The 21,388-nt window shown below is 35.6% G+C and overlaps 1 protein-coding gene across 11 annotated transcripts in view; it reads left to right on the top strand.

The window, feature by feature from the left end:
- NBEA (neurobeachin) overlaps nt 1–21,388 on the top strand; it is a 668,634-nt gene that overhangs the window by 253,867 nt on the left and 393,379 nt on the right. For all 11 annotated transcript variants that reach the window (XM_077868099.1, XM_077868094.1, XM_077868093.1 and 8 more), the window contains one exon: nt 18,695–18,822. In XM_077868099.1, the coding sequence (XP_077724225.1) occupies nt 18,695–18,822 (128 nt within the window). The remainder of the gene's footprint in view (nt 1–18,694; nt 18,823–21,388) is intronic.

The following is a 21,388-nucleotide window of genomic DNA, read 5'->3' as shown; positions in this document are numbered from 1 at the left end:
TCCTGTCAACAGTACGTAAAAGTACTACTCTGTTCTCCATTCTTGTCAACCCTGGTATTGTTAATCTTTTTAATTTAAGACTCTGTAGTCACTGGGTAAGCATCTTATTTGGTTTTATTTTCTATTTTCCTAATGATTAATGATGAGAAGGTTTTTTAAATACATAACTCAATCATTATAATACTGTCTATAGTTTCTTTATTATTTTTTTTAATATTTCAATTTTTTTTATTTATTTATGATAGTCACAGAGAGAGAGAGAGAGAGAGAGAGAGAGGCAGAGACACAGGCAGAGGGAGAAGCAGGCTCCATGCACCGGAAGCCCGACGTGGGATTCGATCCCAGGTCTCCAGGATCATGCCCTGGGTCAAAGGCAGGCACCAAACCGCTGCGCCACCCAGGGGATCCCCTCTTTATTATTTTCTATGTGTAAGAGTCATTTGTAGTTTTAGTTACATTTATCCTTGAACGTTTGAGAATTCACCAATGAAGCCAAATATAAATGGAATTTTCTTTATGGGAGAGTTTTAAATTACAAATTAAGTTTCTTTAACGGATAAGTAACTATTCAGACTTTTGTTCTTTGGGGAGGTTTTTTTTTTTTTTTTTTTTGGCTTTTCTCCATCAGTTTTGGTCATTTGTGACTTCTAGGAATTTAGCCATCTTATCTAAATTGTTGGATTAATTGCCATAAAGTTTTTATTTTTTTTTCATTATATTAAAATATTTGTAGGAGGTGTGCCTGGGTGGCTCAGTGGTTGAGCATCTGCTTTCAGGCCAGGGAGTGATCCCAGGGTCCTGGGATTGAGTACTGCATTGGGCTCCTCTAAGGGAGCCTGGTTCTCCCTCTTCTTATTCCTATGTCTCTGCTTCCCTCTCTCTGTGTCTCTCAGGAAAAAATTAAAAATCTTTAAAAAAAAGAATACTAGGAAAAAACATTTAAAAAATAAAATAATAAAATAAAATATTTGTAGGATCTCAGGGCACCTGAATGGCTTAGTCTGTTAAGCATTTGCCTTCGGCTCAGGTCATGATCCCAGAGTCTGGGATCAAGCCCCACATCAAGCTCCCTACTCAGTGGGGAGTCTGCTTTTCCCTTTCTCTCTGTCCCCCCCTCAGCTCATGCATTCTCTCTCTCTTCCTCACTCTCTCTCAAATAAATAAAATTTTTAAAAATAAAATATTTGTAGGATTGCTAATGATGTTCTCTCTTTCATCTCAGATTTTGTTAATTTGCCTTTTCTCATTTTATTATTATTAGAATAGCTATTGATTTTTCTTTTCCTTTTTTTTAATTTATTTTTTATTGGTGTTCAATTTACCAACATACAGAATAACCCCCAGTGCCCGTCACCCATTCACTCCCACCCCCCGCCCTCCTCCCCTTCTACCACCCCTAGTTCGTTTCCCAGAGTTAGCAGTCTTTACGTTCTGTCTCCCTTTCTGATATTTCCCACACATTCCTTCTCCCTTCCTTTATATTCCCTTTCACTATTATTTATATTCCCCAAATGAATGAGAACATATAATGTTTGTCCTTCTCCGATTGACTTACTTCACTCAGCATAATACCCTCCAGTTCCATCCACATTGAAGCAACTGGTGGGTATTTGTCATTTCTAATGGCTGAGTAATATTCCATTGTATACATAAACCACATCTTTTTTATCCACTCATCTTTCGATGGACACCGAGGCTCCTTCCACAGCTTGGCTATTGTGGCCATTGCTGCTATAAACATCGGGGTGCAGGTGTCCCTGCGTTTCATTGCATCTGTATCTTTGGGGTAAATCCCCAACAGTGCAATTGCTGGGTCGTAGGGCAGGTCTATTTTTAACTCTTTGAGGAACCTCCACACAGTTTTCCAGAGTGGCTGCACCAGTTCACATTCCCACCAACAGTGTAAGAGGGTTCCCTTTTCTCCGCATCCTCTCCAACATTTGTGGTTTCCTGCCTTGTTAATTTGCCCCATTCTCACTGGTGTGAGGTGGTATCTCATTGTGGTTTTGATTTGTATTTCCCTGATGGCAAGTGATGCAGAGCATTTTCTCATGTGCATGTTGGCCATGTCTATGTCTTCCTCTGTGAGATTTCTCTTCATGTCTTTTGCCCATTTCATGATTGGATTGTTTGTTTCTTTGCTGTTGAGTTTAATAAGTTCTGATTTTTCAATATTAGATTTTTTTCCAGAAATCAGCTATTAGCTTCTTTTATTTTTGTTTTCTATTACACTAAATTTTGCTCTTATTAATTCCTTTTCATTATTCAAGACTTACTTGCTTTTTTCTTTCTAGTTTTTTTCTCTTTCTAGATTCCTAATCTAAGTTTCCACTTAAACTATGACCCATGAACTAAATCTGCCTGTCACCAGTTTATATTAAAAATAAACTTGTAAAAAAAAATAAAAATAAAAATAAACTTGTATTGGTATATAGTCATATCATTTGTTTACAGATTGCTTGTGCTTGCTTTCACATTACAATGGCAGAATTAAGTTGTTGCAACTTCTGTATAGTATTGCTTAAAATATTTAGTACCTAGAGAAAGGTACTTACCTTTAGAGAAAACATTTCCTGACCCTTTGCTTAAATCATTGATTTTTGGTTTTTCTTCTTTTCTAATAAAAGCTTTTAAAGCCACAACTTTCCCTAAAGGATTGTTTTATCTGTATTTCACAAATTTCATTATGATGTTTTAACTTTCATTCAGTATTTTTTCAACATTTCCCTACATTTTCTTCTTTGATTCATAGGTGTTTCAGAGGTGCATTTTGAAATTGACCTTTTCTCATTTTAACATAATGCTGTAAGATTCATCCAGCTTGTTCAGTAGGTTCTTCCATTTGTATTTCTTAGTAGTATTCCATGGTATGGATATATGACAGTTCATTTAACCATTCACCCATTGTAGGCCATTTAGGTTTTTTCCAGTTTTTGGCTTTCATGAGAAAAGCTGCAATGAACATTTGTTTTTTGTAAACATAACTTTTCATTTCTCTGGAATATGTTCAAGAGTGAGATTCCTGAGCTGTATGGTAAGTACCTGACTTGTTTTATTAAAAAAAAAAAAAACTTCTACCAACAATGTATACATAGTCCAGTTTCTCTCGATTTTTACCCACTTTTGGTGTTGTCTTTTTTAAGTCATTCTGATAGGTATCAGTACGAGGCACTGATATCTCCTTGTGGTCCTAATTTGTCTTGTCATATTCCTAATGGATGATTCTGAACATCTTTTTGTATGTTTTTGTCATCAGTATTAAAATACCTCTTCATTGAAATAGCTGTTCATGTTTTTTGCCCATTTCATACTTGGATCGCTTTCTTAATTTTAAGCCTTGAGAGTTCATTATATTTTCTAAATACCAGTCCTTTTTCAGAAGTGTGCTTTGCAGTTGTTTTCTTCTAGACTGTGGACTCTTGTTTCATCCTTTTAATAGGTTCTTTGGCAGAGGAAAACTGCATTTTTGTTGTAGTCTAACTTACCATGTTGTCATGTCTAAGAATTCTTCCCCCCTCTGAGTCCTAAAGATTCTCTCATATGTTTTCCATTAAGTTCTATGGCTTCATAAGCAGTTTCACTTTTAAGTCTGTGTCCCATCTTGAGCTAATTTTTGTGTAAGGTATGAGATTTATATTGAGGTTTGTCTGCAATTATTCAGTTGCTCTAGCACTATTTATTCAAAAGGGTGTTCTTCCTCCTAAGGCATGCTTTTAAGGTATTTAAAGGCAAGTCTAGAATTGTTTTTATCCCTGGGCTAATTTTGTCACACTAAGAAAATGAGCTGGGATATCTCCTGAATGCTCAGTGTATTTAATGAGGTCTTTACATCCTGGCTGGAAAGAATAGACACTTCTCAGACCTGTGTGAGAGATAGGAAACGTTTATGCTATAGCTTCTTCATAATTGTTCTTTCATCAGAATTTGTTCTATTTTAACCTTGAAAGCTTTCAGGTGTCACATACATAGATTGTTATTCAGTGAAAGTCTCTGATTATTGGAATCGTTTCTCTTTATAACTCTTTCCTCTTGGGTATTCTATCCTTCCAATTCTGTTCACCTTGACCTGCCTGAACTATGGTTTTACTCTTGTCAACCCAAAATGGTTGCTGGATTCTGTATTTGCCTTAAAAGGGGAAATACCTCCATGCAAGAAACGTAAATAATGGTGAAAATCGTTTCATTTTTTTTCTTCCCTTGGGTTTTAGGGTCTTGTGCTGTCTGTGTTGTCTGAAAATATTTGCTCTCCCTATTTTGTACACTTTTCTAGTTAACATGGGAGGTAATTCTAAATCATCTTATTCCTTGAAAGTGAAAAATGGAATTTGATATTTTTATGTTATAAGTTATTTCTTTCATAAATTTCAGTTTTTAATTGTATTGCTGTCATATACAGTCCATTTTGGTATATTGAACTAATATCCTAAAACTTTTAACTACTTATTCCTAATTATTTATCTATAACTCTTTCTAAGTAAATGTATGTACACAGTCATTTCATCTGAGAATATTGGCAGTTTTATCCTCTATTATAATCCTTACCCTTTATTTGTTTTTCTTGTATTATATTACCACCTAGTACCTCAAATGCAATTTTCTATAAAAAATTCTATATAAAAAAAGCATTCTTTTCTTCATTTCAGATGGAAAGCTTTGAACATCATTAATTATGATGTTTCCTATCTATTTACTATAGATACTTTTATCAAATATAAGACATCTCTTGTGTTTATAATTAACCAAGAGTTGCTATGATTAGGTTTATTGAATTCTACTGTATTTTTTATCTAATTTTTTGTGTACTCCTTTTTCTGCTAAATGTGGTCTATTACTTTGATATATTTTTAAATGCTACGCAAATTTTGAGTTCCTAGAAGAAATCATATATCTTATATAATTCTTATTATCTCTTTATATATATTCTCTTTTTGTGTCTATCTCTCTCTGTCTCTAACTCTGAGTATTTTTTTAACCTTAGTCCACTTTACTAATTCTTTCTTTAGTTGTTTCTAATCTTCTGTATTGTTAATATAAATTTTTTGGTTAAGTACTGGAATTTCCATTTTTTAATAGTTTTTCTCTTCTAATGGTCAATCCTGTCTATAATTTTCATGAGTATATGAAATATAAGTATTTAAAGTTTTTGTTTCACTATTTGGCTTCTGGACTATCTGGGTGATTTAGTGTTTCTCTTGGTATTTGATAATATTACTTTTCTCTACTTTAATGTCCTTTATTTTTATTCTAGTTTGAAGAATCTAGTACATTAAAGAATATAAATGTACAAAACGGTGGATTTTTCCAGAAAGAAATTACGTTTGCCTCTGGTAGGCACTATTAATTCTACATGACATAATGTAGTCAAGATTGTAGTGCTATTCTTTTTCTAGTTTACCAGCATTCTAAGGTGTAGGTCTACAGCATCCTAACTTGAATTATATGAGTTTTTCTTAGCTCTCCTTGCCTTTGATGGGTCCTGAACATCAGTTTTTACCCATAGGTTTGTTAAAAATTTTGTTCAACCGCTGGCTCATTGACTGCTTCTTCTAAACCATGCTTATATGAGAAAAATGGCGCAAATGCCAAAATATCACCTCTTTTAGGATTTCTTCCTTTTAGAGATCATGATCAAATAATTGGTCCCTGTCTTAATGTTCTATTATCCTTAAAGAAGTATTTTTCTTTTGGTTTGGTTTTTATCTAGTTTTGTTCTCAACAGGATGATCAGTTGATTACTAACAGTAGAAATCCAGATTATGTTGGCATAGATAGTTTGTTTATTCTCCTTTATTAAATTGAGTATAAACCTTAAAATGGCTTAGTTTATTTTTCTTTGTAACCACTGCTTTCAACTAGATTATGTCATATCCATTCTGGCCCTTAATTACATCATGGACAAATTTGATTGTGTTGTAATCTTCAAATTATAAAAAAAATTAGTTGAGTATAATGTAAATTCTAATATCGCATCAAATAAAAACCTCTTCAGGGCAGCCCAGGTGGCTCAGCGGTTTAGCGCCACCTTCAGCCCAGGGAGTGATCCTGGAGACGCAATGGTGGCCCGTGTCAGGCTCCCTACACAGAGCCTGCTTCTCCCTCTGCCTGTGTCTCTGCCTCTTTCTCTCTCTCTATGTCTATCATGAATAAATAAATAAAATCTTTTAAAAAAATGTTAAATAAATAAATACAAACAAACCTCTTCAGCTCCTTCTTTCTGGCTCTCTTCACATTAGAGTTTTAGTGGCAATTCTCTTTCCTGTATTTTCCTTAAGCTTATCTATGTTTTTATTTTTAAAGGAAGATTTTCTTAGTGTATCAGTGGACACAGCTTTTTTTTTTTTATCAGTTTGACAAACTATAATTGATGTTTCTATGTAATTTACATTTAATGTGACTACTGATATGGTTGTGTTAATATCTATCAGCTTGCTCATTGTTTTCTAAAAACTATTATTTTCCATCTGTTTTTTACTTTTTTTCTTCTTTCTATACCTTATGTTGGATTGATAGAGTATTTTGTATCATTTCATTTTCTCTTCAATATTGGCTTATTTACTTATCTTTAAAACATTTTCAGAGTTGCCCTAGAGTTTACAATATAAATCTTTAAATTATTATAGTCTTTGATAGTATTATACTGTTTCATGTTAGTATAAGATTCTTATGATTTACCCCTAATTACTCTTTCTCATCCTTTGTGTTAACGCTGTCATGTTTCACTTTCATATATCTTTTTAAGAAACAGCACATAGCTATTATTTTTTGCTCTGTATAGTTCATTATCTGTAAAGCAATTAAAAATAAATGAATTTTATATTTACTCTCAATTATTATTTCTAGCACTCTTAATTGTAGAAACAAAAGTTTATGTCAGATATTACATTCCTTATACTTGAAGAACATCTTTTGAAAGTTCTTGTTAGGGATGCCTGGGTGGCTCAGTGTTTGAGCATCTGCCTTCAGCTCAGGGTGTGATCCCAAAGTTTGGGGATTGCATCCTGCATCAGGCTCCCTGCAGGGAAACTGCTTCTCCCTTTGCCTGTGTCTCTGCCTCTCTCTCTCTGTATTTCTCATGAATAAATAAAATCTTAAAAAAAAAAAAAAAAAGAAGCTCTTGTAGTGCAAGTCAAATACATGAATTCTCTTAGTTTTTCTTTCTTTGGAAGAGTTATTTACCTTGAAAGATTTTACATTTTGTTTTTTGTTTTTTTTTTTTGGCTACGTATAAATTGTGGGCTAATATTTTTTGAAACGATTAAAGTAGCCACTGTCTTCTGCCCTACCTACTTTCTAGTGAGAATGTCATTCTTTGCATAATGAATCTTTATGCTCTGATAGCCTTCTTCAAATTTTCTCTTTATATTTGTGTTTCAAATATGTGTTTCATTATGTCACATATGGGTTATGAATTAATACTTATTTTCTGGTCTTCTTACATCCTTGGCTTGAAACTTTAATCATTTCGGGAGAATTCTTACTCATTATCTCTTAACGTACTTCGTCCGCCCTATTTTCTCTCTCTCCTTGTATTAGTTTTTTATTGCTAGCATGATAAATTGCCACACTTTTAGCAGCTTAAAACAATACTAATTTATTATGTCATGGTTCTATAGACTAAAAGTCCAACACAGGTCACACTGAGCAGCCCAGTGTTTGCAGGGCTACATTTCTTATTGGAAATTTTGTAAGGAAACACGATTCTCTCAGATTGTTGGCAGGATTCAATGCCAGGCAACTATAGAATGATGGTTCCATTTATTTGCTGGTTGTCATTCTGGGACTGCCCTTAGCTTCTAGAGTCCTTTTTTTTAGTCCTTGCATGTGGCCCCTACATTCAGAACCAGTGACAATGTATCACATTCTCTTCACACTTGGGACTTCTCTGGCTTCCACTTCTGACATATCTTTTATGCCTTTCTGTTTGCTACACCTCTCTGACTCCATTGAGAGAATTTTCTGCTTTTTATATTATACTGAACCCACCTACATAATCCAGTATAATCTTCCTATGTTAGTGTTCAAAATGTGAATTTCATTTTTAGAGTCCCTTTTGCCATATAATATAACCTACTCACAAATTCCAGGGATTGTGGTTTAGGCACATTTGAGCAGCCATTATTTGGCATATGACGTTTCTACTTCAGTGATTTTAATGACTTTTATATAAGATTTTTTGATACTCTTTCATAGTTCTTAATAAGGCTGGCTAATGGTTTATCTATCTTATTAATTCTTTCAAAGAACCAACTCCTGGTTTTGTTAATCTGTTCTACAATTCTTCTGGTCTCTATTTCATTGAGTTCTGCTAGAATCTTTAACAACTCTCTTCTGCTTGGTTTAGGTTTTATTTGCTGTTCTTTCTCCAGTTCCTTTAGGTGCAAGGTTAGTTGTGTATTTGAGTTGATTTTTTTTTTTTTCAATTTTTTGAGGGATGCTTGTATTGCAATTCATTTCCCTCTCAGGATTGCTTTTGCTGTATCCCAAAGATTTTGAACGGTTGTTGTCTTCATTCTCATCAGTTTCCATGAATCTTTTTAATTCTTCTCTAATTTCCTGGTTGACTCTTTCATCTTTTAACAGGATGCTCTTTAACCTCCACGTGTTTGAGTTTCTTCCAAATTTCTTCTTGTGATCGAGTTCAAGTTTAAAGCATTATGGTCTGAAAATATGCAGGGGACAATCCTGATCTTTTGGTATCGGTTAAGACCTGACTTGTGACCCAGTATGTGGCCTATTTTGGAGAAAGTTCCAAGTGCACTTGAGAAGAATGTGTATTCAGTTGCGTTTGGATGTAAAGTTCTGTAAATATCTGTGAAATCCATCTGGTCCAGTATATCATTTAAAGCTCTTGTTTATCTGGAGATGTTGTGCTTAGAAAATCTGTCATTTGCAGAAAGTGTTGTGTTGAAGTCTCCCAGTATTAGTGTATTATTATAAGCATGTCTTTACTTTGGTTATTAATTGATTGATATACTTGGTAGCTCCCACATTAGAGGCATAAATATTCATGATTGTTAGGTCCTCCTGTTGGATAGATCCTTTAAGTATGATGTAGTGTCCCTCTTCATCTCTTACTACAGTCTTTGGGATAAACTTTAATTTATCTGATATGAAGATTGCTACCCCTTCTTTCTTTTGAGGACCATTTGAATCGTAAATGGCTCTCCAACCTTTCATTTTCAGGCTGTAGGTGTCCTAAGGTCTAAAATGAGTCTCTTGGAGACAGCAAATAGCTGGGTCTTACTTTTTTATCCAATCTGAAACCCTGCGTCTTTTGATGGGATCATTAAGCCCATTAAGGTTCAGAGTTCCTATTGAAAGATATGAATTTAGTGTCATCATAATACCTCTTCAGTCCCTGCTTTTGTAGATTATTTCTTTGGGTGTCCTCTTTCTTTTACAGAGTCCCCCTTACTATCTCTTGCAGAGCTGGTTTGGTGGTCACATATTCTTTCAGTTTCTGCCTATCTTGGAAGCTCTTTATCTCTCCTTCTATCCTGAATGAGAGCCTTGCTGGATAAAATATTATTGGCTGCATGTTCTTCTCATTTAGGACCCTGAATATATCCTGCCAGCCCTTTCTGGCCTGCCAGGTCTCTGTGGAGAGGTCTGCTGTTAATTTAATATTTCTCCCTATGTAAGTTCGGGATCTCTTGTCTCTTGCTGCTTTAAGGATTCTCTTTTATCTTTGGAATTTGCAAGTTTCACTATTAAATGTCAAGATGTTGAATGGTTTTTATTTATTTTAGGGGGGACCTAAAGATACCTCTCTATCTCCTGGATCTGAATGCCGGTTTCCCTCCCCAAATAGGGAAGTTCTCAGCTATGATTTGTTCAAATATGCTTTCTGGCCCTCTGGCCCTCTCAGCGCCCTCTGGAACCCCAATTATATGCAGATTTTTCCTTCTGAGGCTGTCATTTATTTCCCTTAACCTTTCCTCATGGTCTTTTAATTGTTTTTCTCTTTTTTCTTCAGCTTCCTTCCTTGCCATAAACTTGTCTTCTATGTCACTCACTCTTTCTTCTACCTCATTAACCCTTGTCATTTGGACCTCCAGTCTAGATTGCATCTCATTTAATTGATTTTTAATTTCAGCCTGATTAGATCTAAATTCTGGAGTCATGAAGTCTCTTGATTGCTTTATGCTTTTTTTCCAGAGCCACCAGTAGCTCTGGAAAATTCCAGAAGCCAATTGGCTTTCTGAAATCGAATTGCAATCCAAATTCTTTAACTCTGTGGCACAGACTACTGTTTCTGATTCTTTCTTTTGTGGTGAGTTCTTCTTTCTAGTCATTTTGGTTAGTACAGAGTGGCTGTATGAGCAGGCTGCATCAAGAATATCAACCACGACCTAAGTAAATTTCACCTTAGATGATTCTGCCATGGTCAGAGACCAGAAATTGAAAAAAAGAACGAAATAAAACAAAAAGTACCACTAAAGTGAAAAACAAATTTTAAAACAAAGTAGTAAAAAATAAAAGTCCAGGAATCCTAAAGAAGAGAGAAAAAAGAAAGAAAAGAAAAAGAAAAAAAAGAAGAAAGAAAAGGGGGGAGAACTGGGAGATGGTGGTGGTAAAGCTGTAGTAGAGGGAGAATGTAGTCTATTTGAGGGGTTTTAGAGGGTGAGATCCTCTTGTTTCTCAGTATATTTAAGTTCTGTATATTAGAAGATGCTTAGTCCCAAATTCATATAAACCAGAAGTACTTGTAGAAGGCCCCAACATTGACCACCAAAACATAAATGAGATAAAAGAGGGTGGCAGAATGGGAATGAGGAATCTCACGAAATGAACCAGCACGGTATACCACTTGGTTCTGGGTACATACTGGTCATGTTTTAGAAGGTATTAACTTCTGCCGTTGTAGAACAAAATGAGGCAGAGAAAACAAAACACACACACACAAACATATCTTGTATATCTCCGAAAATTAAGTTGAGTATGTTGAAGGGAATCTAGAAGTGGAAGATATATCTAGGACCCATAATTATAGGTCCTAGATATATGAAATATATCTAGGAGAATATATCTAGGAGAAATATGAAAGTCAAAAGGAAGAATCTTAAAAGAAGAAAGGGAAAGAGAGAAAAAGAGGTGGCAAAATATTGTAGTTAAGGTGGGAAAAGAGAAAAAAATTGGAAATTTACAGTCTGATATAAAAATGAGTTGTACTGGAAAAAGGAAAAAAAATAAAGGTGTGGTATCCTCTGGTTCTGTATACTGTAAATCCCTCGACTTCCCCTGGAGCCTAACAGCCCTGCTTGGTCAAGAACTTGCTCTTCCCCTGTCCTTCCAGCTGGTCTTCTAGAGGAGGGGCCTGCTGTGCTGAGTCTCAGATGTGTGCACCTGGAGGAGCTGCCCTGCTCCCCACTATGTGCTGGGCTCAGTGGGAGCTGTTTATCCTGTGAGGCCCCTGCTCCCTGGCAGCCCCGCCTCTCCCAGGCACAGGTGACACGAGGAGGAACACCACCACTGGTGGCGGCTAGCTCTCCAGCCCTGGAGTCAGCTCCCGCAGCTCCCAGTCCGCACTGGCCTGGATGCTCCCCGGGGTGAGGGAGCACTGATCTGCACAGCTTGGGGGCACTAGGAGGCAGGAGAGACCTCATTGTCCTGGGCCTCTCTTGCCTCCACTGTCCCGGAGGAGCGTAGGAACGTGGGCTGTGACCCCTGGCGCCCTGGGCTCTGGGGCCTGCGCCGCTGGAATCGCGGTCTTGGGCCACACAACCCCCTCCACGCGGAGCCACCTCCTGAGCTGCTCCCGAGGCCCCGCCAGGCCGCGCTCCAGCCCTTTCCTGAGATCAGCCTGCGGTGTGTGTGTGCTCCCCCCCGGGGTGCGCTTCCTCGTTAGTGCCCCCAGAACCTGGGGGCCCCACTGTCCCTCCTGTGGCTATGCCCGAGTTCACTGCTGAGCGCCTTTCCTCCGTGAAGAATCTGGTGCAGATTTTTAAAGCTCCTGCTTCTCCGGGGCTGGGCTCTCCTGTCCCAGGGGCTTTCACCTCCACCTTAGCCCGGTTCCTCGCGGGGGTGCTCCCCCACTGGATTCTTTTTAAATTTTTTCTGCCTTCCTACCTTGTTAGAAGAGAAAACCCTTCTGTCTGTAGCGTTCCAGTGGTTCTCTCTTTAAATCTCAGGTCGAATTCATAGGTTTTCAGGATGGTTTGAAAGTTACCTAGGCAAATTGGTGGGGCCGGGTGACTTAGGGACCCTACTCTTCTGTCATCTCACCCTGCCCCCTTCTCTTTCATAGTTCTTAAATGCACTTGCAAACACACTCTTCTCTCTCTTCCTCTGTCATTATAAACATAATTCTTTTGTTGTTGTTGTTTCAGCATGCCTTTTTTTATTGGCCTATCTTTAAATTCCTTGGTTCTTTGTTAACTTTATTGAGTCTATTGATAACCCTGTTGAAGGTATTGTTATCTCTTTTACTATATATATATTTCTATCATTGTTTCTTTTTTACAGTTTCTTACTCTGTGCTAAAATTCCACTCTGTTTATGTGTGGACTTATCTTTTCAAGTATTAATTAACTCTTAATATGGTAAACATAGTTTTTAAAAATTCTTTGATAGTTCTAACGGTTTATTTGTGATTCCGATTTTGTCAGTTTGTGATTCTGACTTTGTCAGTTTTTCTTTTTGTTTGAAAGCTGGACATTATATAGAGGATGGTAATAAGTGACATTCATAATATTTATTCTGGAAATGGGCTTGCCTCTATGCTAGGCCTTTACTGTAGGTTAAGTTATTCTACCAAGGAGTTGAGCTAGGTTTGTTTTCTTGTTTTAGTTACTCTCAATGCACCACATGCCTTAAATTTTTCTACTTGTACCTTGTCTTTATCTAGAGGCTGGTTTGTCAGAATGTTTTACTCAGTGTTCCCATTCTACCCTTATTTTTAGGCTTTCCATTAATGCTGCGTGTTCAAGAGGTTCTCTACACTGTGGCCCCTACTACGATAGTAGTCTACTGTTACTTATTATTGAGTACTTGCGGGCCTAGTGTACCGTGGACATGGAGTTGTTTTCTGTTGTTCTCATTCAGAATTGGTTTTAGGCAGGTACTACCCTGGGTCTTGGAAGTAGGATTTTCCACCGATCTTGGCCATTTCCAAGTGGTTGGAGAATCTCTAATTATCAGGACTCAAAATGTTTTCTTGCCCTCCTTCAGAACAGAGTTATTTCTGCAAAAGGCTCTGGTAGCCTGGAAGTGACAGGGTTTGCTGTCCTTTTCCAAAATATGTAAGGCCTTTGTTCCATAAGGATTACAGGTAGAAAGCCCAGGCAGAGCATTGTGTCTTTTCTGCAAGAGTCACTGCTCCTCGCCCTTTGCCTGCAACAGCTTCTCAGCTCCCCATGTTGCCCCCAGTCTCTCTCATGAGTAATGGTGAGGTGTGTGGAGAAAATCCTGCAAATTACTGCAAACTCCCCTTGTTCTTGCAGCTCTGAGGATTTTATTCTTTCACATTAGCTCACTCTTGGACTTGAACAATTTATTAAAAGTTGTTAGCTGATTTCTCCTTACCAATTTAGGTGATACACAGAGTTTCTTCTTCCTGGGTCCTGCCCCAGTGAAGCACGTTCTTCATCTCTGTCTTCTCTCCTTAAAGGTCTGTTCTTCCTTCAGATTTCAAGGCTAGTTGGTTACCCTGCAACCTCAGCTCTCTGATGGGTTCTAGCAGTGTACATAGATTATCTGGCTTCTTCTTGTGACTAGTGTAGGAGTGACCATTTCCAGCTTTCTGCATCTTAAATGGAAGTTCTCAATTCTTTTTTAAAATTCAAATTCCTAACTCATGATTTTTCAGTTTGGATTTTCAAAAAATATTATATGAACCAAGTATTATACTAAAAGCACTTATCAGTAGACTACCACCCCAGGACATATATTCTCAGAACACTTTATACAGGCAGGTTTTTGGGGAATGTTCTCAATCATGTCACCGTTAAGGAAATGGGAGGGAAAGATTGGTCCAAGGAAAAGTGATAACAATTGTGATGGAAGTGCTAGGCCATTCTGGGGAAAGCTCTAAACTGGAAAGTCCCTGAAAGGTATCCTCAATTGAATCAAGGGAGCTGGGCCTTTCTGTCTCCTCCTTGACTGGGGTTTGAATACAGAGTACTCCTGATAAGGTGACTTAATATTGGGCAAAACAGGCCACTTCTTGGGGAAGGATTCATCTGTGAGCCACCACCCAGCAGTCCTCCTAAGATCTCTTGAGAACAAACATCTCTATACTACAAGGGGGATCTTATTACTACTGCCATACCTACCATATTAAAATAGTTTTTATCGGGCAGCCCAGGTGGCTCAGCAGTTTAGTGCCGCCTTCTTGTGATTCTTTTTAAAAAGAATAAAGAGAAAATGTCAGGGTTTTTTTTAATTTAAAAGAAAATGAGGAAATAAGCAAGAATTTTTTCAGCTTCATGTTTTGATTAGTGTAACCCTAAAAAGTTACAGTTAAGAAAAACCATTTAGCAGTACAGTAGGTCACAGGGTCACAGAATCTGAGATTCATGATGCATTTACTCATCAACTATCTAGTCTGTGAAATTATATTTCAGGAATACCTTGGTGGCTCAATTGGTTGAGCATCTAATTCTTGATTTCAGCCCAGGTCATGATCTCAGGGTGGTGAGATCAAGCCCCAGGTCCGGCTCCATGCTCAGGAGGAGTCTGCTTAAGATTGTCTCTTTCCCTCTCCCTCTCCTCCTGCTCATGCTCACTCTCCCTTAAAATACATATATATACATTTCACATTAGCAGCTTAGTGAAAACTAAACAAAATAATTTTAAGTCAATGTTTGTCATTTCCCAGTCATAGTATATAACCAATTAAGAATTTACCTTTACAATTTATGGTCATAAATTAAGATTTTCTTAATATAAGCAAAAGCCAATATATAATTGTGCTTTTTAAAACCATAATAATAAAACTCTTGTGTTTTAAATCATGTTGTTTTAATCCAGGCATTGACACTTTAAAATTTCATCTAAGGCATTATTATTTTCTTTGAACATTTTGTTTTTATAGTTAGAAAATTTGTGAGAGTGGTTGAGAATTTACTCAACTAGCAATAGTAGTGTTCTTTTTGGAAATTAGGAATTCTGTTTGTTAAAAGAATTTACACTTAACTGTAAAGAAAAATAACCAATGTCAAAATAACATCATAAGCATCATTAATGTGACTGAAAGGAATGAAAAAGAATTGAGTAGGGAGAGAGGGATGAGAAGCTTGAGAGAATGCATTTCATCCTGGAGTTGGCAAATTTCAGGCCCAATACTAAATACTAAGAAGTTGCTAGACTGTTTTAATCTCACTTAAGACTATGTAGGGTAAATTCCCCGTCTAGTGCACCTTCATATTATTTCTGTGTATAAAATGTCTTAAACTGAATGAATGTTTTTTGAGTAAATGAAAATAAGTTTTCAAATAAAACTGAAAAATTATTACTTAATATTTTTCCTAATCAAGTAGAATATGCTAATTTTCTTGCAAAATAATTTGCCAAAAAAAGTGTTTTCTGGTCATTTTTACATGTGCTATTAAAAAAAATTAGATTCAAAATGAAGAGGATAATTCTTTTATTTTTATAGGAAATAAGACCAAGGAGTTCTCTTGTGTTAAAATGTTTTATTTTTTTACATCTTGTCAGATAAATTTTTCATATATGCTTTGGGAAAAGTTTTACATTTTGTACTTCTCTCAGATGAGAATTGAAAGAATATAGGCAGGATTTTTTGTTTGTTTGTTTGTTTGTTTGTTTTTAATTGGTGATAGGGGAGGGTATAAAGGTGAGATCTATGTTTGTATCATGTTCTTTGAGAATTTAAATTGTGTAAAGATGAAGATCACATACTTTATCCTTTAAAATACATTGTGAGGAATCTATAAATACCAACGACAACAACAAAACCTGTCCATTTTCTTCATTGTAAAGTGATAATGAAACTCTTCCACTTAGAATAGGCTATTGTTTGATAAAGAAATCTGGCAGTATTATTCAATGATGATTTTTCTGTACTTAAAACCTTTGATCTCTTGCTGGGCAAAAAGTTACATTGTTCCCCATTAGAAAATTAAAATTATGGTTATAGAATGATATGTAAGAGCATTATTTAATATTCTGTTGTTTTATAAGAAAATAGTTGCTTATTAAAATACTACTTTAGAGAGTCACTCATTGAGAAATATCTGTTTTTATCCCTTAGTTCAAGTCAAGGTAATTAATACATATATACCACAGTTATGTAATTGGTTGCTTAAATTAAGTAAAGTTTCTGTTTGATATGTAAGTTAACGGGAATAGTATTTTTGCAATTCTGAAGCTTCTAAATCATACGGAAACCCATAAATTATGGGAAAAAGTCATAAACTAGGGGAAAATATACCTAAGTTTAATTAGGTAATAGTATATTACAGTAGCATAACTGTGATGTGAACCTTTATACATCTAAAATTTTTCTAAAATAATTTCACTTTCATTGATTAATCTTAAATAAAATATTCATGCTTCACTCAGAATTCAAGTACAGAAACAAAACAATAACATCCAGACTTTTCTCTTCTTCATAGATTTGCTCTTAACATTCTTACTCCTCTTTCCTCAGAGGAGGGGATTACTTTAGCTGGGAAGTTATGGGACATGATCCTGGAAATTAGAATGAATTAAATAATTAATAGATATAAAAAAGGAATTCTATCTCTATACACTAAAAGTCAGAGATAACTTACGATTATTTTATGACTTCAGGTAGCATTCACCTTGCTGTTTTACAATTTACTAGTAGTAAATCCTCTCCTTAAAACAGTGTTTCTTGGATCAGCTGTAGCAAACCACCTGAGACTTTGTTAGAAGTGTGAATTCTCTCAGTACATCCAGACCTGCTGAATCAGAAGTTATGGGGATGAAATTCTAGGAATCTCTGATTAAACAGCATCACAGGTGATTCTGATCTACACTAAAATTTGAGAACCATTGGTTAACGAAGGTATTTGTTCAGGAACAACAAGAGTAAGGGAGAATATTGAGAGTTCTGTTTATCTTTAGCAAGTCCTCAAAGCCCCACCCAGGTCCCTTTTTTTTGCCTAAAGTTATTCCTCCAGAATATTCTCTTTAATATTCCTGGAAGCACTCATACCAGTTTCCTCTCTGGGTTCTTGCTTTGAAGCTGTTGACCTAGATAAGAGGAGACAAAGTCAGATAGAAGTGCTAGTGGTGAGGCTTTCAGTATACACATGATTCAGATTACACTATTTCCAAGTTATGAAAGAATGTATCCTAGATTATTCCCTTATCCCTGTTTAGTCACTTAACGATGCAATACTTTAGTTTTAAATGTTAGCAATAAGTTGAACATTATTTCTATAATTAATAACCTTTTTGTCACTTATGTTCTCCTCACATATAGCAAAATGTTACTTAGCTTTGTGGCAGAACTTTTATTATTTTGAAGCATTGTTGAATTTTTACTTTACATATCTTCCATGTAGAACAATGTGTGTTCCTCTAACAAATTATTGTATTCCTTTTTTTTATCAGAGCCACATTCTGTAAGAGTAAATTTAGTTTTATTCAAAAAAGCTATTATAAGAGCTACCATTATTGATCTCTCACTGTGTGCCAGTTACTTTTCTATGCAACTTTATATGCCTTAGCTCATTTAATCCTCACCAGCAGGTACTATGGTCATTTTCATCTTGTATGCAAAGGAAGCCTAATGCCCCAGCTCACCTAGGTAGCATAAGAGAGAACCAGCATTCCAGTCAAAGCAGTCTTACTTCAAAGCACTTATTTCTAAGAGATAGATATTACCAGATCATTTATTTGCTTGAGAAGAATTTTTTTCTTTACCACTGTTTATGTATACTACTTGAAATATTTTCAAGAATGTCAAATTGTGCTTCCTTGAGGCCATATAACTTAAAATTTAACAGTGAAGTAATACAAATAATAATGCAAGAATCGGTAAATAATTGTAAATGGGCTTTTGAAATGAAGATACCTCCTTGAGCAGAGCAATTTCATTGTATTACAGTGAATTCTAGTTATTCCCTTATTTGTCCAGCTTTTCATGGAATTTTTAGGCAACCCTAGAGAACAAAGGTTAATTCTTTGTAACTGACACAGTGATCTATGTAGTAAGTGTTTAAAATAGTTTTCTTTGATGGATAGGATAGTCACGGAAGACATAGAGCTAGGAGCAGAGTTTGTGTCCCTTGCAGTTCATGGAATCCCAATTTCATTTCACAGAACAGTCATTCTACCTTTTTCAGAGGATTTATTTATTTATTTATTTGAGAGAGAAAGAGAACCAACGAGAGAGCATGATGAGGAGGGGCAGAGGAAGAAGGAGATAAGGAATCTCAAGCAGACTCCCTGCTGAGTGTAGAGCCTGCCTGGGGCTGGATCTCACAACCCTGAGGTCATGACCTGAGCCTAAACCTTGAGTACAAGGCTTAATCAACTGAGCCACTCAGGCATCCCTGGTCATTCTATGTTAGCTACAGTCTTTAGAGCAGCCTTATGAGTGATGTGAAACTGTACAGTGTGTCCCTTCTACTGAAGCAGTTACTATTCCATGTGTTAGATACATACTTCTATGATTCTTTCAAGATTTTAATTTAGAAGTAATAATTTGACGTTTTATATTGAATTATATTTACTAGTCTTTATGTCTTAATTTCAACAGCATCACTGCAAAACTTGAAAGAGCTTTAGAAAAAGTTGCTCCTCTACTTCGTGAAATTTTTGTAGACTTTGCCCCATTCCTATCTCGTACACTTCTTGGCAGTCATGGACAAGAGCTATTGATAGAAGGTATGATTTCTCTCTATATTCTAATTATTTTAGTTTCCTATAATGTATCTATTACTCATGATAATTTGTACTTCTGGAGGAATATTTATTACCAAAAGAATATAAAGATCTTGCTTCCACAAATTCTGTTAAGATATTCATACATGCTTTCTTCTTACTCATTTTTAAAAATATCATGTTTTCACAGTCAGTGCTAATAACAGAGTGGAGACCTTTGAAAAAGTGTTGGACTGGGAGACTATGGCTCTTATAATCCTAGTCTTAGAGGGCCGTGGTACATCCTTCACCAGGATGGTGTGTTTACTAAGCAATACCCTCTAAAATTTCCTTCTAACTCTACGAGCCATGCTTCTGTAAATGACTTCTTATTCATATAACATTTGTAATAGGAGAATTCTTAACTGAGAAAATGTGAAGACATACTTAACTTGGAATTGATGAAGCTATTGTCTTTTACTCAACAGCAGCTTAAATGGAGTGAGGTGGAAAAGCAGATTAATTATTGTGAAGAGTTAATGCACCAGTATTAAGAGAGCAGCTTTTAACAAATGGTTGTCTGAAGCTTTATTTCTTTAAAAAGTTTATTTTATAAATATTCAAAAGCTTCATAAAGGGGTAATCAGTATCTAGTAGATCCTGTGAGTAAATAATGGCTTTAAATACTATTCCTTGGATTTAGCAGCTTTACATATATATTTTTGCTTTTCACTTTCTATTTATTGTCATTTGCCTATGACTGTTCTTTGTCTCAAGTGCTTTTGCACAATCTGTTAGGAATGAGTAATAGTTACTGACCTGACTGGGTTTAAATCCTTGTTCTACTACTTTCTTAGCTCTATGACCTTTGTGAATTACTTAGCGATTTTGTAACTTATGTTCTTTCTATAAAATAAAGTCAGTGATAGCACTGACTATCTTATGATAGTCTTATGAGTTCTTCCCTCCCAGAGTTCTTATGAGGATTAAATTACATAATGTATACAAAGCTCTTAGAACAGTGACACACAGGTGAGCTATTCATTAAAAAACAAAACAAAGAAACCCCACTGAGTTCTTGTTCTAGGCCAAGCATTTTTTTAAAGTACTTGGAATATATTATTATATAATAGACAAAAACGTGGAATCTAAAAAAGAAAATAAATGAAAAAACGAAAGCAGAAATAGACCCATAAATGCAGAGAATAAACTGGTGGTGGCTAGAGGAGACAGGAATGGGGGAAGGGCAAAATGGGCAAAGGGGAGTGGCAGACACAGGCTTCTAATTATGGAATGAATAAGTCATGGGGATGAAAGGTTACAGCATAGGGAATATAGTGAATATAATAATAGTATTGTACAGTGACAGATGGAAGCTACATTTGTGATGAGCTTAGCATAACGTATAAAGTGGTCCAATCACTATGCTGTACACCTGAAACTAATGTGACACTTGTGTCAACTTAGTTCAAACGAAACAAAACAAAACCTTAATTTTAAAAAAAATCCCTGATTTGTAGAGCTTAATAATAAATATAACAAAATGGCAGGATCAGGTTGCAGTTTATTTAGAAAGTCACCGTCTTTAAAAGTGTAGCCTGCCATTTTTATTATCCCAAACCCCTGTGTTGGATTTATCCTTTAACAGCATTTATCATCTTCTAACACACTATAGACTTTTAAAGAGACCAACGCTAAAAATTACATTTGAGCAAAGACTTACAGGTGAGTCATACCACGTACTAGGAAAGTACTCTAGACTACAAGAATATTTAGTGTGATGACCCCATGTGTGACTTAACAATAAGAAAAAAATTAATAAAATTTATTGAAAAAACAAATCTTAAATGTTTCCTCATTCACTGAAGTCTTTTTTATGTATTTATATATATTTTTCCTTAAATGATTTGACAAATTTATACAAGAAATATATAAATAGTGGTTCAAGACATGCTAAAATAAACAGAATAAATTTATAAATGTTGGTAATGGATCCTTGTAGTGTTATTAAAACTGGGACACAAATCAGCACTAAGTTTTCCAGCAGCCAAAGCAAAGGAGGAATTATTTTAAGTTATAAGACTTACATTCCTGGTTCCTCAGTGATGGTTTGTGACAATTTTAAGCTCTAAGGCATTACTGTCAGATAATTTGTAACTGCCCTGTATTAATCAGGCAAGACCCCACATAGTAGCTAGCCCCTTTCCAGAATTTTTCATGATTAGAATCTGGCCCCTTTCTTATGTCTTCCCAGCACTGCAGAGAGAAGGTAAGAGAAAAGGCTGCATAGGTAATTGAGAGCGGTTTTTCTTGGGCTTCCCTAAGTTGACCTTATATATTCAGAATTGAATTGAAAGAGTATTAAGAACACACCTCTTAGATTTTTTTAAAAAGTGACCATGCAGAAAATGAAACACTCGAACAAGTTATATATTGAAAGTTCACTTTTCTGCTTCCAAAGAGTTTAATGTATTCCATTTTTACAACTATGTGGGTGTAATGTTCATATCCTTTTTTGTGTTAAAAGTATTGTCCTTAATAAAATGATGATAGCAAATTATAGAATTTTAGATTTTGAGTTATATTTTTT

The sequence above is a fragment of the Canis aureus genome, chromosome 24 (assembly GCF_053574225.1).
Source record: "Canis aureus isolate CA01 chromosome 24, VMU_Caureus_v.1.0, whole genome shotgun sequence".
Lineage (NCBI taxonomy): Eukaryota > Metazoa > Chordata > Mammalia > Carnivora > Canidae > Canis > Canis aureus.
Note: the sequence above shows the minus strand (reverse complement) of the source record. Positions and strands in the feature narration are given on the sequence as shown.